General features: G+C 38.6%; 2 protein-coding genes across 2 annotated transcripts; both read left to right on the top strand.

The window, feature by feature from the left end:
• Nucleotides 1–8,361: 8,361 nt before the first annotated feature.
• On the top strand, nt 8,362–8,958 carry LOC138877415 (uncharacterized mitochondrial protein AtMg00810-like). The gene has a single exon (XM_070157023.1). The coding sequence runs from the start codon at nt 8,362–8,364 to the stop codon at nt 8,956–8,958; it is 597 nt and encodes a 198-aa protein (XP_070013124.1).
• A 2,577-nt stretch (nt 8,959–11,535) lies between these two features.
• Nucleotides 11,536–13,490, top strand: LOC138877414 (uncharacterized). The gene is made up of 4 exons (XM_070157022.1): nt 11,536–11,798; nt 11,848–12,356; nt 12,498–13,124; nt 13,258–13,490. The coding sequence occupies exons 1-4, from the start codon at nt 11,536–11,538 to the stop codon at nt 13,488–13,490; spliced, it is 1,632 nt and encodes a 543-aa protein (XP_070013123.1).
• Nucleotides 13,491–14,812: the final 1,322 nt, after the last annotated feature.

The raw sequence follows: 14,812 nt of genomic DNA, 5'->3' as shown, positions 1-14,812 counted from the left end.
ATTCATAATGCGATAAAATAGGCCATAAATTAGGTATGTTTGCATTGAATTGCAAGATTTAATGTTTTAATTCCTTGAATTGATTATGGGGTTTGAAACTATAATGACCCGATCGATCGTTTTGAGCATATGCATTCTGTCCAACTGTTTAAAGTCTTGAGTAGCTTCATATGATGTAATATGACTTGTGTGAATCACAGGTTTTGGTTTTTAGGTTATTCGAAATTGATTTGGAAGAATGATTCTCAACTAGGAAGCTTTAAGTTGGAAGAGTTGATCAAGTTTAACTTTTTAGTACTTAAACTTGGATCAAAATTTTGATGGTTTCGTTAGGTTCGGATGGTGATTTTTAACTTGGACATGGACATTTACCTAATTTGCATTTGGATATTTCTAGAATGTTTCGACACTATTTGTCAAAAGTTGGAAATTTGAAGGTTTAGAAAATTCATAAGTTTGATCGGGAATTGACTTTGATGATATTCGGTTCAAACTGTGGTTCCAAGAACTAGACTAGCTTTGTTATATCATTTGTGACTTTTGTGCAAATTTGAGTTCATTCCGGGTTGATTTGATAAGGTTCTGCACGAGTTTTGGGAGTTGAAAGATTCAAAGTTCATTAAGTTCGATTTGAAGTGCGATTCGTGGTAAGTAACACTTCTAAACTTGGTGTTAATAGTATGAACCCCCTGAATATACGTGTTATGTGTTTGGTGTTGAGGTAACACACATTCTAGGTGACGGGCGTGTAGGAGTGTACCGTATGAATTATGACTCGATTGATTCTCTAGTATTGTGACCTAATCTTGTTTATATCCATGAAATTTCTATGTGCTAGAGTAATTGAGTTGTGATCCATGTTAGAAACCATGTTTAGGCTATATGCTTATCCTGTTGGGACCCACTGAAGTCATTTCTGCTTTTGAGTTATTTTCTTAAATTGAAATTACATATTCAGCCATACTCATTCATTGAATATCATATCTCAATCTCTGTTATCATTTGTCTCACATCATATTATCATTGCTTGGGCTGATTGGAATAAGATTTGTGAGGCTGAGAGGTTGGAGAGGATGATGACTGAGTGAGGCCAAGGGCTTGATTGTGAGTGATATGTATGGGATCATATTGCACGCTGCAGCAGGCTTTATTGATTCATTCCATGATTGGCTTATATTAGCGCTTAGGTAGGATCTGCCCCTCTAGAGTCTGACATACCTGCAGTGAGCGCAGGTACCTATTGAGCGCGAGTGTTGAGTGACTAGGAGGACTGAGTGATTCAGCGTGCTGAGTGAGGTTGACTACTCTGAGAGAATGAGCACATGAGTTTATCACTGTGGTGCATTTCACTTGACATGCATACTTGGCACGTAGGCATAAAGATGTATTTCCTCATGATGTACGGTATTTTTACATTCATGACTTCATATACACATTGACATGTAGGCATATAGATGTTCCTTCCTCATGCCATCTGATAATGAAACATCCTATCTGTTGTTGAAAGTTTTTGGGAAAAATCATAGTTTTCTTTTATACCCATATTTTGGTAATTCGGTGAAAGATTTGGGTTTTTACTATTATACCTGAAAAGCATGCCTATTTTTCGTAACTGTGAACGAGATGAACATCATATCATTGAGTTATTATGTGTACTCCTTTATTTATATTGTTATGAGTTGTTCCTGGCTGTTGGTGTTAGACTCTGACTGTTGTCCAAGCTCGTCACTACTTTCAACCTAAGGTTAGGTTTGTTACTTATTGAGTACATGGGGTCGGTTGTACACATACTATACTTCTACACCTTGCGTGTAGATTTTGGAGATGATGTTGCTATGTATGGCGGGAGATGACATTGAAGATGTGCATGCATTCTGGTTATAGCTGCCTCCTATTCTTGGTAGCTTTAGGCTTATGAATCTGTCTATGTATATTCCAAACAGATGATGCATTTATTTCATACTAGCTTTGTAAACTCTAAATCTTAGAAGCTCATGATTTGTACTAGCAATCCTTGGAAAGTTGTATAAGAGTTCAATTATTTCATCATTATTTTCTAAGTAAATCTCATTTGAAGTTGGATTATTGTTAAACTGGCTTACCTAGCAGGTTGGCTTAAGTGCCATCACGACTAGTCGGATTTTGGGTTGTGACAAGTTGGTATTAGAGCTCTAGGTTCATAGGTTTTACAAGTCATGAGCAAGTGTCTAGTAGAGTCTTATAGATCGGTATGACGACATCCATACCTATCTTTGAGAGGCTACATGGCATTTAGGATAAACTTCCCATCTTTATTTCCTTATCGTGCGATATTGATTCAGCTTGAAGCGTATCTCTTTGAATTTCTTCCACTCACTCGTATGCGCATGTGAGCGCTCGGTATCAGTTGTACATCAACGGCTTGTGGATTTTATGGATGAGGTGCGAGTTGTGTTTTATGTGTTTTGGTGATGGTCCAGTCTAGAGGACTTGAGGCTAGGTTTGGACCGCAACTTAGGCTCGGTAGTTTTAATTTCATGAGCATGTGCTTTTGGACCTCTATGTCCAGTGGTGTCCCTATGAATGAAACTGGTGGCTTGATGAGTGGTTGGATGGCTATATGATGAGTAGGATGTGATTGTGGGGTGTGTTCAGATGGTTTGAATGTGATAGGAAGAGTTTGCTTGAGATGTGAAAAGGACTATTGGATGCTTGAATTCTATCTCGATGTGTTGTACTGTCTCGAGTTATGATCTTGTTGAGGGATGTATTGTATTGTTTGTTAATGGAAGTGGATTTTCTTATCTTGTTGGTGAGTTCAGACTCAGGAAGATTAAGGGATTGCATAGTAGTTATGGCTGTAAAAGGATATAGAGAGGCGTCGGTTTGAGGCTAAGTAGGTGGGTTATCACATGCGGGGTAATTTACGGATGTGTGATCTTTATGATGTCATATGGATACTTTCTTTTCTACCAATGGGTTATATGTGTTGCGATTTGAGTTTGGATCGATTGAGAAAGTTGACCTGATTGTCACAAGGATGAATGCGGGCTTAGAAGATGATTTGAGGTATTTTGTGGGTTGTGTTACATGAGCTTATGAAGGATTTAGTTGAATCTTACTAAGGTATTATGGCAGTAATAGATTATGGGCATTGTGAGTTATCGAGCGTGATAGGTTTTCAATATCTTTGCCTTATGTTTTGGTGATCTAACAAACTTACTGTCAAGAACCAGATAGGAAATCTGACACACATGGACTATTTAACGTATTCCAGCTAAATATGAACTGCTATAGCTTCAGGAGATAGTAAACCAAACAAGGACCTGATACCCTTGTGGTTCCCTCATAACAGTACAAAGTCAATTGCACACAACTGGAAGCGACGTGACAGCTTGCATTGTTTCTGCCTGCACTGCACTATTTCTAGTGCCCACTTATTCCTTGACCAACTAAAGTGCTTACATCATTTCAACTGATGTCATCAAGGTATATCAACAATGAGTTTATATAAAAACATCACTTGAACATTTCTGATCCTCATTCAAGCCTTTTGCAAAATAGAGAAATCAATTCTCACGAGCTTGAAGAACAAAGTTAAACGCTACTACGGACCAGTTCCTAAAGTTAGTATTTTGTTGTCCTTAGTTAAGTTGTAACTTTGTGATTGTTTTTTATTGTATCTCCTAAACTGCTTAGCCAGAAGCATTAATTAGGAACCCTCTTGTAAAATCTGTAAACTCTCTAAGTTTATGTTGTGACTAGGTTTAGTCATAAGTTAAAGTCTTTGTTACTAGAGAGTGACAAAGTGGCTTGTGGTGAGAGTACCACAAGTTAGTTGAGTTAAATCATTTGTAATAGATTTATTACAAAGAGGCTTGTAATAGGTGTTTACAAGTTAGTGAAGTTGAAAGCCTACAGGTGTAGGTCGTGGTTTTTGTCCCCTTGAGTTGGGATTTTTCCACATTAAAATCTTGTGTCTCATTTACTTAAGTTTTACTAGCATTCTCAGACTGTCTGGTGGACTCATATAAACTAACAATTGGTATTAGAGCGGGTTCAGTCTATCAGGCTAACACCTAAGAAGGATCCTTATGGCTGCTCCACCAAATTTTGAAGAAGGTCAATCTACATACCGACCACCCAGGTTCAATGGACAATACTATGGGTGGTGGAAAACAAGAATGCGTGATTTTATCATGGTTGAGGATTCTGAGTTATAGGATATCATATGTGATGGTCCTTATGTTCCAACAAAGGTACTGGAAGAACTTCCATTTTCAATGTCAAAAACTAGTAAAGAGTACACCGACGCAGACAGGAAAGAATTTTCGTGCCAAGAAGATTCTGGTATGTGGAATAGGACCTAAAATATATAATAGAATCTCCGCTTACGACACAGCTAAGGAGATATGGGAAGCTTTGCAAACAGCTCATGAGGGAACCACCCAAGTAAAACAGTCTAAGATAGATATGTTCACTACCGAGTAAGAACTCTTCATGATGAAGAACGATGAATCTATTCAAGATATGCATACAAGATTCATTTCTATCATAAATGAGTTACACTCACTTGGTGAAACCATTCCTAGAAACAAGCTAGTGAGGAAAATCCTCAGTATTCTACCTAGCCCTTGGGAAAGCAAGGTGAATGCTATTACTGAATCAAAGGACTTGCAAGAGCTGACCATAGAAGAGCTGGTTGGAAATATAAAGATCTACGAGATGAAGAGGAAGATACACAGTGAAAGAAGAGAACAAAAGAAAGAAAAGAACCTGGTACTCAAAGCTGATAGAAATGTCTCAAGTGAGGAAGATAGTGACATGGCTTACTTAACCAAAAGATTTCAGAAGATGGTCAAAAGAAATGGAGAAATGCAAAAAAGGGCAGATCTAGCAAACCAAAAAACTATGATCTCTGTCATAAGTGTAGAAACCCTGGACACTTCATTAAATATTGTCCTCTCTTGAAGCAAGAATTCTCCAAGAATAACCCTGAAAAAGCAGCTAAGAGGAACTCGGTTCCTTTCAAGGACTTTAAAAGAAAGAGAAGCGCTGACAATGTGATGAAATAGACTCTTGCGGCATGGGGAGATTCCTCTGATGAGTCTGAAGATAAAACTGATGTTGGTGATAGTTCCATGATGGTAGTTGAAGGCGAGGAAAATGAATATGACTCAACTTTTTCTTTGATGGGACAATCAGATGATGATGAAGACGATGACAACAAGGAGGTAAATTTCAGGGATGTTCAGAGAAATCTTAAATCCTACTCTCCTAAGAAACTCATGTCTTAAACTAGTGTATTGATTGATGCCTATCATATTCTTGTGGAGGATAGGGATTCCTTGACCTTAGAACTAGGAGAAGATGAACAAACTAGAGATGACTTAGTGGCTGTAGTTATTGACCATAAGGAAACCATTGAAAACTTCAAAGAAGAAAGAAATGATCTCTTGGCAGTAATTGCAGACCTAAGGGAAACAATAGAGAGACCAGAGACTGATTCAAAACCTGGAAATTCTGGAAAAGGAAAAGAGATAGCCAGTGAGGAACACATTAAGCTTGAAAATGAGTTGAAAGCTGTGAGAACTAGGATGTGTGTTGAAACTGAGGAAAACAAGCACCTCCAAACTGATCTGGAAAGAGTAAAAAATGATCCAAAAAAGTTCCAAAAGTGGACCTGGTCCTCAGAAGGTATCACTACCATGTACACTAATAATGGTGGAAACAGGGATGGAATAGGGTTCCAAAGGAAGAAAACTCCTTACAACCCTCATAGCAAGTACGTCACTATTTCTGATAACTAGCTTTGTACCCACTGTGGGAACAATGGGCACTTCAATGAAAATTTCTAAGCCAGGGTTCAATCTGTTTAGAAAAACAAAGTGCTTGCTGAAAAAGTTACTATAAAAAGAGGGACTAGGTTCCACTCACAAAAAATGCACATTACCTGCATGGACTAAGAGAGCTCTTATTCATCCTCTTGCCTACTACAAGGGACCCAAACTTGCTTGGGTTCCTAAAACTAACTCTTGATCTTCTTGTGCAGGAAAAAGTGAAAGGAAGCGGTCAACAATGGTTCATGGATAGTGGGTGTTTAAAGCATATGACTGGGAGCACCATGGACTTTCTTTCACTAAAACCCTGCAAAGAGTGAGTGTATCCTTTGGAAATGGGAAAAAGAGGTACAATCTTGGAGTTGGAAAAGTCAGGAAGTCACTCACTCATTCTATTGAAAATGTGTACTATGTCAATGGCCTTAAGTACAATCTCTTGAGTGTTTGTCAGATCTGTGATAAAGGAAACAAGGTGGAATTCTTGTCCAAGATATGTACAGTTACTGATCTGGTAATGGGTAAAGTGATACTTGTGGCAAAAAGATACAAGAACATCTATGTTGCTGATTTCGAGTCCTTACAAAGTGGTGATCTGAGTTGTCTGAAAGCTGTTGATGATAATGCTGAACTATGGCATAGAAGACTGGGGCATGCAAGCTTTTCTCTTATGAACAAACTAATTCAGAAGGACCTGGTCCATAGTCTGCCTATGACAAAGTTCAAGGTGTAAAAAATCTGTGATGCCTGTGCTAGAGGAAAACATGTGAAGTTCTCTTTTAAGTCAAAAAAGGATGTGAGCACCTCAAAGCCACTAGAGCTTTTGCATATAGACCTATGTGGTCCTAAGAGAGTGCAAAGCAGAGGAGGAAAAAGATATATTTTTGTGATAGTGGATGACTACTCCAGATTCACATTTGAATCTGTTTCTTAGAATTAAAGATAAAACCTTTGAGGTGTTTGTGGACTTTGTGAAGAAAATCCAGGTGAAGATGGAGTCTAGAGTCGCATGCATTAGGTCAAATCATGGAACTGAATTTGATAATGCCAAATTTGATGAGTTCTGCAATGAAAATGGCATCACCCATAACTTCTCAGCTCCCAGGACTCCTCAGCAAAATGGAGTAGTGGAAAGGAAGAACAGAACTCTGGAAGAGATGGAAAGAACAATGCTAATCGACAGTGGAATTACAAAGAACTTCAGGGCTGAAGCGATTAACACTGCCTTCTACTTGGTGAACAGGTGCATGATCAAATCCCTCCTGAACAAAACCCCATATGAGCTGCTGAATAGAAGGAAACCCAAGCTGACTCACCTAAGAACATTTGGGTGCAAATGCTATGTTATCAATAATGGAAAGGATCAGCTTGGTAAATTCGATGTCAAGAGTGACGAAGGAATATTTCTGGGTTACTCTTCTCAAATCAAAGCGTACAAGATATACAATAAGCGGACTCAATGTGTTGAGGAAAGTGTTCATGTTATTTTTGATGAGTCTTATCCATTCTGTGAGAAGAATGCTGAAGAAGATCAAGATGGAGAACCCTTACTAGTCCCTGGTGAAGTCATTGACATGACAAATGGAAAGGCAGATATGATGAGTCAAGTAAAAGAGCTGAGTGAAGACAATACTGTCTCATCTTCAATGGAACCAGGTACTTCAATTACAACCACTGAAGCTGAAGAAAGAGTGCTTGATGCAGTCCAGGGTACTCCACAAGAACTCAGGAAAACCAGTCAAATGTACCCACATTCTCTCTAAATGAACCTCAAATGTCTAACTGGAGACACAAAAGCTCTCATCCTCTTGACAACATAATTACCCCTCTAGATTTCGGAGTACAAACCAGGTCAAAAGCGAGAAATTCACTTGCCTTCTTAGCCTTTCTCTCCCAAATAGAACCCAAGAATATCAAGGAAGCCTTGAAATATGTAGATTGGATTACAACCATGCAAGACAAGTTACATCAATTTGAAAGGAACAATGTCTGGCACCTGGTACCCAGACCTTCAGATCGAACCATTATAGGAACCAGGTGGGTATTCAGGAACAAGCTTGATGAACATGGGAATAGCACAAGGAACAAAGCCAGGCTAGTGGTTCAAGGCTACAATTAGGAGGAAGGGATTGACTATGATGAAACGTTTGCTCTAGTCGCTCACGTGGAAGCTATTAGAATTCTAATTGCTTTTGCATCTCATATGGAATTCACCTTGTTCCAAATGGATGTCAAAAGTGCATTTCTGAATAGACTTCTTAAGGAAGAAGTCTATGTGAAGCAACCTCCAGGGTTCAAATGTCATGAACACCCTTCATATGTGTTTAAACTGGACAAAGCATTGTATGGGCTGAAGCAGGCTCCTCGAGGTTGGTATGAAAGGCTCTAAAAATTCCTCTTGGAAAATGGCTTTAAAAGAGGGAAAATTGATAACACCATATTCCTAAAGAAATGGGGAAGGAACCTGCTCATTGTTTAGGTCTATGTTGATGATATCATTTTTGGGGCAACAGATGATTCTCTGTGTGAAGAATTTCCAAAACTTATGGGAAGTGAGTTTGAAATGAGTATGATAGGGGAACTGAACTTCTTCTTGGGTCTTCAAGTAAAACAGTCCCCAAAGGGTACATTTATTTGTCAACAAAAATACATCAGGGAGCTCTTGAAGAGGTTTGACATGGAAGCATCAAAGGTGATAGACACTCCTATTGTTACGGCCACTCGACTGGACATGGATGAAACTGGGATTCCTGTGAATCAAACCATGTTTAGAGGTATTATTGGGTCTCTTCTCTATCTTACTGCCAGTAGACCTGATATTGTATTCAGTGTGGGGCTATCTGCAAGATTTCAATCAAATCCCAAGGAATCTCATTTCAAGGGAGCCAAAAAAATTCTGAGATATCTTAAAGGAACACTGGACCTGGTTCTTTATTATCCCTCAGGTGACAGCTTTAATCTCATTGGATATGTTGATGCAGACTATGCAGGTTATCTTGTAGATAGGAAAAGCACTTTTGGAATGGCTCACTTCCTAGGTTCATGTCTCATCTCTTGGGGCACAAGGAAGCAAAACTCAGTGGCTCTTTCAACAGCTGAAGCAGAATATGTAGCACAGAATATGAAGTCAGCCTTGGTTTAGAACGCCTGAGGCACCAAAAGGTTCTATTGAGTCGTATGTTAGAGCCAACAATCTCTGAGATGGATGGTATGCGACAAATTCTTGAAATGGTTGACTTTCAACAATGGGGCACCTATTCCAAATAGATACACCTAAGGCATATGAGGATGAGGTACAGAGCTTCTTTACTAGCCTCTTTCCCATTGAGACCAATCATATATGTGCTTTCGTGAATGGAGTAGATATCGTGTTCGATGTAAAGCTGCTTGGAGAAATTCTTAAAGTTCCTTTAGTTGGTGTGTCTAGTGTAAAGGATGTGTGTCAGTTTAACTTCAAAAATGTCGTGGTAAAAGACAATGCAAACCAAAAAGGGACCAAATTCATAAGAAGGCGTTCCTCCCTGTCTATCAACTGCTTTTCGAAATAGTAAACAAAGTTCTATTACCTCGAGCTGAGAGGGGGTCAGTGACTTCCAAGTCTGACATGTTCTTGATGGAGAAACTGGATAGCTTTACTCCTGTGAGCGTGTCTACTCTTATGATTGAACACGTGCAAAAGGTATCCACCTTCAAAGATGGAAATCATGGCCTTCCCTGTGGGTTTTTGCTTATGCGGGTGTTTAAGTTCTTTGAGGTGCCATTGGAGCAAGACAAGTTGGGGACTAAGAAGCAAACTTTCTCACAGACAACATTGGAAGAATGAGAGTGGATAGAAAAGAAAGGAGGGTAGGGAGTACATCAACCGTCTCACAACTCATTAATGATCAGAATAGTGCAACTGAGGAGATTCGTCGATTGAAGGCCAGGAATGCTATCCTGGAAGGTCAACAAGCTCAAGGGGTTCCGGCGTCAAATGATGAAGTAGCTCGTTTGACAAAAGAGAATGCTAATTTTAGGGTGCAAGTAGAAACCTGAAAGCAGATGCTCAATAAGTAAAAGTTGGCCAATGCCCGAATAGACCCTATTCTCCAAACACTTGTTGTAGCTTCCAAGCCCTCTACTCCTAGTGCCCCCTAAGTACCCCTTCCATGACCAGTTTCTTGAAATGTTCTTCTAAGTTTTTTTTGTTTTGTTTGGCAGATGTTTTGTTTCCTTTTTTTGATGTGATTGGGATGAAACAGTACTGCTCCCGTTTTAACAATCAAATGTTGCCTTTGTTATTAAGCAAAGGCATATTAAATTTTTTTAATATAAAATCTATCCTCTTTTATTATCTCATTGCTTAAATTCTATATTTCTTTTCTCTATCATATTGTGTGCACATATGTGGCATGAGTTAGCTCGGCTAGACTTCTTTATGTTATTTATCTATTCGTGTTTTTTAATGATGTCAAAAAGGGGAATAAATAATATGTGTAGATAATGAGAAATAAGGAAGGCATAAAGTCAGGTGGAACTTGTGTTCTTCTGTTACTTAATCTGGTTCTCCTTGCTCTAAATCCACGATTATCGATGTTAAGTTTATCATCATCATAAATGGGGAATTTGATAGATTTTCAATGTCTTTGTCTTATGTTTTGATGATCTAACAAACTTACTATCAAGAACTAGATAGGGAACCTGACACACATGGACTATTTAACAGATTCCAGCTAAATATGAACTGTTATAGCTTCAAGAGATAGGAAACCAAACAAGGACCCGATACCCTTGTGGTTCCCTCATAGCAGTACAAAGTCAATGGCACACAGCTGGAAGCGATGTGACAGTCTGCATTGTTTCTACATGCACTGTACTATTTCCAGTGCCCACTTATTCCTTGACCAACTAAAGTTCTTACATTATTTCAAGTGATGTCATCAAGGTGTATCAACAATGAGTTTATATCAAAATATCATTGAACATTTCTGATCTTCATTCAAACCTTTTACAAAATAGAGAAATCAATTCTCACGAGCTAGAAGAACAAAGTTAAACGCTACTATGGACCAGTTCATAAAGTTAGTATTTTATTGACCTTAGTTGAGTTGTAACTTTGTGATTGTTCTTATTGTATCTCCTAAACTGCTTAGCCAGAAGCGTTGATTAGGAACCCTCTTGTAAAATCCGTAAACTCTCTGAGTTTATAGTGACTAGGTTTAGTCATAAGTTCAAGTCTTTGTTACTAGAGAGTGATAAAGTGGCTTGTGGTGAGAGTATCACAAATTAGTTAAAATCTTTATAACTAGAGAGTGACAAACTGGCTTGTGGTGAGAGTACCACAAGTTAGGTGAGTTAAATCTTTTGTAATAGAGTTATTACAAAGTGGCTTGTAATAGGTGTTTACAAGTTAGTGAAGTTTAAAGCCTACATGTGTAGGTAGTTGTTTTTGTCCCTTTGAGTTGGGATTTTTCCACGTAAAAATCATGTATCTCATTTACTTACAGTTTTACTAGCATTCTCAGCATAACCTCACAGAGGACCAGGTACTATACTGTTTGGTGGACTCATATAAACTAACAATTGGTATCAGCGCGAGTTCCTCCTATCAGGCTAACACCTAGGAAGGATCTTTATGGCTGCTCCACCAAATTTTGACGAAGGTCAATCTACATACCGACCACCCAAGTTCAATGGACAATATTATGGGTGGTGGAAATAAAGAATGCATGATTTTATCATGGCTGAGGATTCTAAGTTATGGGATATCATATGTGATGGTCATTATATTCCAACAAAGGTACTGGAAGAACTTTCATTTTCAATGTCAAAAACCAGTAAAGAGTACACCGATATAGACAGGAAAGCTGTGGAGAAGAATTTTCGTGCCAAGAAGATTCTGGAATGTGGAATAGGACTTGAAGAATATAATAGAATCTCCGCTTATGACACTGCTAAGGAGATATGGAAGCTTTGCAAACAGCTCATGAGGGAACCACCCAAGTAAAATAGTCTAAGATCGATATGCTCACTACCGAGTATAACTCTTCAGGATGAAGGATGATGAATCTATTCAACATATGCACACAAGATTCATTTCCATCATAACTGAGTTACACTCACTTGGTGAAACCATTCCTAGAAACAAGCTAGTGAGGAAAATCCTCAGTATTCTGCCTAGCCCTTGGGAAAGCAAGGTGAATGCTATTATTGAATCAAAGGACTTGCAGGAGCTGACCATAGAAGAGCTGGTTGGAAATCTGAAGACCTACAAGATGAAGAGGAAGATAGAAAGTGAAAGAAGAGAACCAAAGAAAGAAAAGAACATGGTACTCAAAGATGATAGCAATGACTCAAGTGAAGAAGACAGTGACATGGCTTACTTTACCAAGAACAACCCTGAAAAAGCATCTATGAAGAACCCGGTTCCTTTCAAGAACTTCAAAAGAAAGATATCTGTTGACAATGTGATGAAACAGGCTCTTGCAGCATGGGAAGATTCCTCTAGTGAGTCTGAAGATAAAACTGATGCTGGTGATAGTTCTATGATGGCAGTTGAAGGCAAGGAAAATGAATATGACTCAACTTTTGATTTGATGGCCCAATCAGATGATGATGAAGACGATGACAACAAGGAGGTAAATTTTAGGGATGTTTAGAGAAATATGAAATCCTACTCTCCTAAGAAACTCATGTCTTTAGCTAGTGTATTGATTGATGCCTATCATAGTCTTGTGGAGGATAGGTATTCATTGACCTTAGAACTAGGAGAAGCTGAACAAACTAGAGATGACTTAGTAGTTGTAGTTATTGACCATAAGGAAACCATTGAAAATTTCAAAGAAGAAAGAAATGATCTCTTGGAAGTAATTGCAGACCTAAGGGAAATAATAGAGAGACCAGAGACTAATTCAAAACCTGGAAATTCTGGAAAAGGAAAAGAGATAGCCAGTGAAGAACACATTAGGCTTAAAAATGAGTTGAAAGCTGTGAGAACTAGGATGTGTGTTGAAACTGAGAAAAACAAGCACCTCCAAACTCATCTGGAAAGAGTAAAAAATGATCTTGAAAAGTTCCTAAAGTGGACCTGGTCCTCAGAAGTTGTCACTGCCATGTACATTAATAATGGTGGAAATAGGCATGGAATATGGTTCCAAAGGAAGAAAACTCCTTACAACCCTCACAGCAAGTACGTCATTGTTTCAGATAACTCGCTTTGTACACACTATGGGAACAATGGGCACTTCAAAGAAAATTTCCAAGCCAGGGTTCAATCTGTTCAGAAAAACAAAGTGTTTGCTGAAAAAGTTACTACAAAAGAGGGACCAGGTTTTACTCACAAAAAATGCACATTACCTGCATGGACTAAGAGAGTTCTTATTCATCCTCTTGCCTACAACAAGGGACCCAAACTGTCTTGGGTTCCTAAAACTAACTCTTGATCTTCTTGTGCATGGAACAGTGAAAGGAAGCAGTCAACAATGGTTCATGGATAGTGGGTGTTCAAAGCACATGACTGGGAACACCATGGACTTTCTTTCACTAAAAGCCCTGCAAGGAGGGAGTGTATCCTTAGGAAATAGGAAAAAGGGGTACATTCTTGGAGTTGGAAAAGTCGAGAAGTCACCCATTCATTCTATTGAAAATGTATACTATGTCAATGGCCTTAAGTACAGTCTCTTGAGTGTCTCTTAGATCTGTGATAAAGGAAACAAGGTGGAATTCTTGTCCAAGATATGTACAGTTACTGATCTAGTAACTGGTGAAGTGGTACTTGTGGCAAAAAGATACAAGAACACCTATGTTGCTGATTTCAAGACCTTACAAAGTGGTGATCTGAGTTGTCTGAAAGTTGTTGATGATGATGTTGAACTGTGACATAGAATACTGGGGCACGCAAACTTTTCTCTTTTGAACAAACTAATTCAGAAGGACCTGGTCCATGGTCTGCCCATAACAAAGTTCAAGGTGCAAAAATTTTGTGATACCTGTGCTAGAGGAAAACATGTGAAGTCCTCTTTTAAGTCAAAAAGGGATATGAGCACCACAAAGCCACTAGAGCTTTTGCATATGGACCTATGTGGTCCTATGAGAGTGCAAAGCATAGGAGGAAAAAGATACATTTTTGTGATAGTGGATGACTACTCCAGATTCACATGGACTCTATTTCTTAAAACTAAAGATGAAACCTTAGAGGTGTTTGTGGCCTTTGTAAAGAAAATCCAGGTGAAGATGGAGTCTAGAGTTGCATGCATTAGGTCAGATCATGGAACTGAATTTGATAATGCCAAATTTGATGATTTCTGCAATGAAAATGGCATCACCCACAACTTCTCAGCTCCCAAAACTCCTCAGCAAAATGGAGTAGTAGAAAGGAAGAACATAACTCTAGAAGAGATGGCATGAACAATGCTAATCGACAATGGAATTGCAATGAACTTCTGGGCTGAAGCGTTTAGCACTGCCTACTACTTGCTGAACAGGTGCATGATGAGATCCCTCATAAACAAAACCCTATATGAGCTGCTGAATGGAAGGAAATCCAAGCTGACTCACCTAAGAACATTTAGGTGCAAATGTTATGTTCTCAATAAAGGAAAGGATAAGCTTGGTAAATTCGATGCCAAGAGTGATGAAGGAATATTTTTGGGCTACTCTTCTCAAAGAAAAGCGTCAAGATATACAATAAGCAGACTCAATATGTTGAGGAAAGTGTTAATGTTATTTTTGATGCTTATCCATTCTGTGAAAAGAATGCTGAAGAAGATCAAGATGGAGAACCCTTACTAGTCCCTGGTGAAGTCATTTACATGACAAATAGAAAGGCAGATATGATGAGTCAAGTAAAAGAGCTGAGTGAAGACAATACTGTCTTATCTTCAATGGAACCAGGTACTTCAATTACAACCACTAAAGCTGAAAAAAGAGTGGTTGATGCAGTTCAAGGTACTCCACTAGCACCTGAGAGAAGAACTCAGGAAAACCAGTCAAATGTACCCACATTCTCTCTAAATGAA

This window comes from Nicotiana sylvestris, chromosome 9, assembly GCF_000393655.2.
Source record: "Nicotiana sylvestris chromosome 9, ASM39365v2, whole genome shotgun sequence".
Lineage (NCBI taxonomy): Eukaryota > Viridiplantae > Streptophyta > Magnoliopsida > Solanales > Solanaceae > Nicotiana > Nicotiana sylvestris.
This window is presented reverse-complemented; position numbering and strand designations above follow the sequence as displayed.

Excerpts from the sequence above, each read along its gene's own strand:
- LOC138877415 (XM_070157023.1), top strand. The coding sequence starts at position 8,362 with ATGGGAAGTGAGTTTGAAATGAGTATGATAGGGGAACTGAACTTCTTC.
- LOC138877414 (XM_070157022.1), top strand. The coding sequence starts at position 11,536 with ATGGCTGAGGATTCTAAGTTATGGGATATCATATGTGATGGTCATTAT. Across the intron at positions 11,799-11,847 it reads CTCATGAGGGAACCACCCAA|GATGAAGGATGATGAATCTA; the intron begins GTAAAATAGTCT and ends ATAACTCTTCAG. Across the intron at positions 12,357-12,497 it reads TTCTATGATGGCAGTTGAAG|CTAGTGTATTGATTGATGCC; the intron begins GCAAGGAAAATG and ends TCATGTCTTTAG.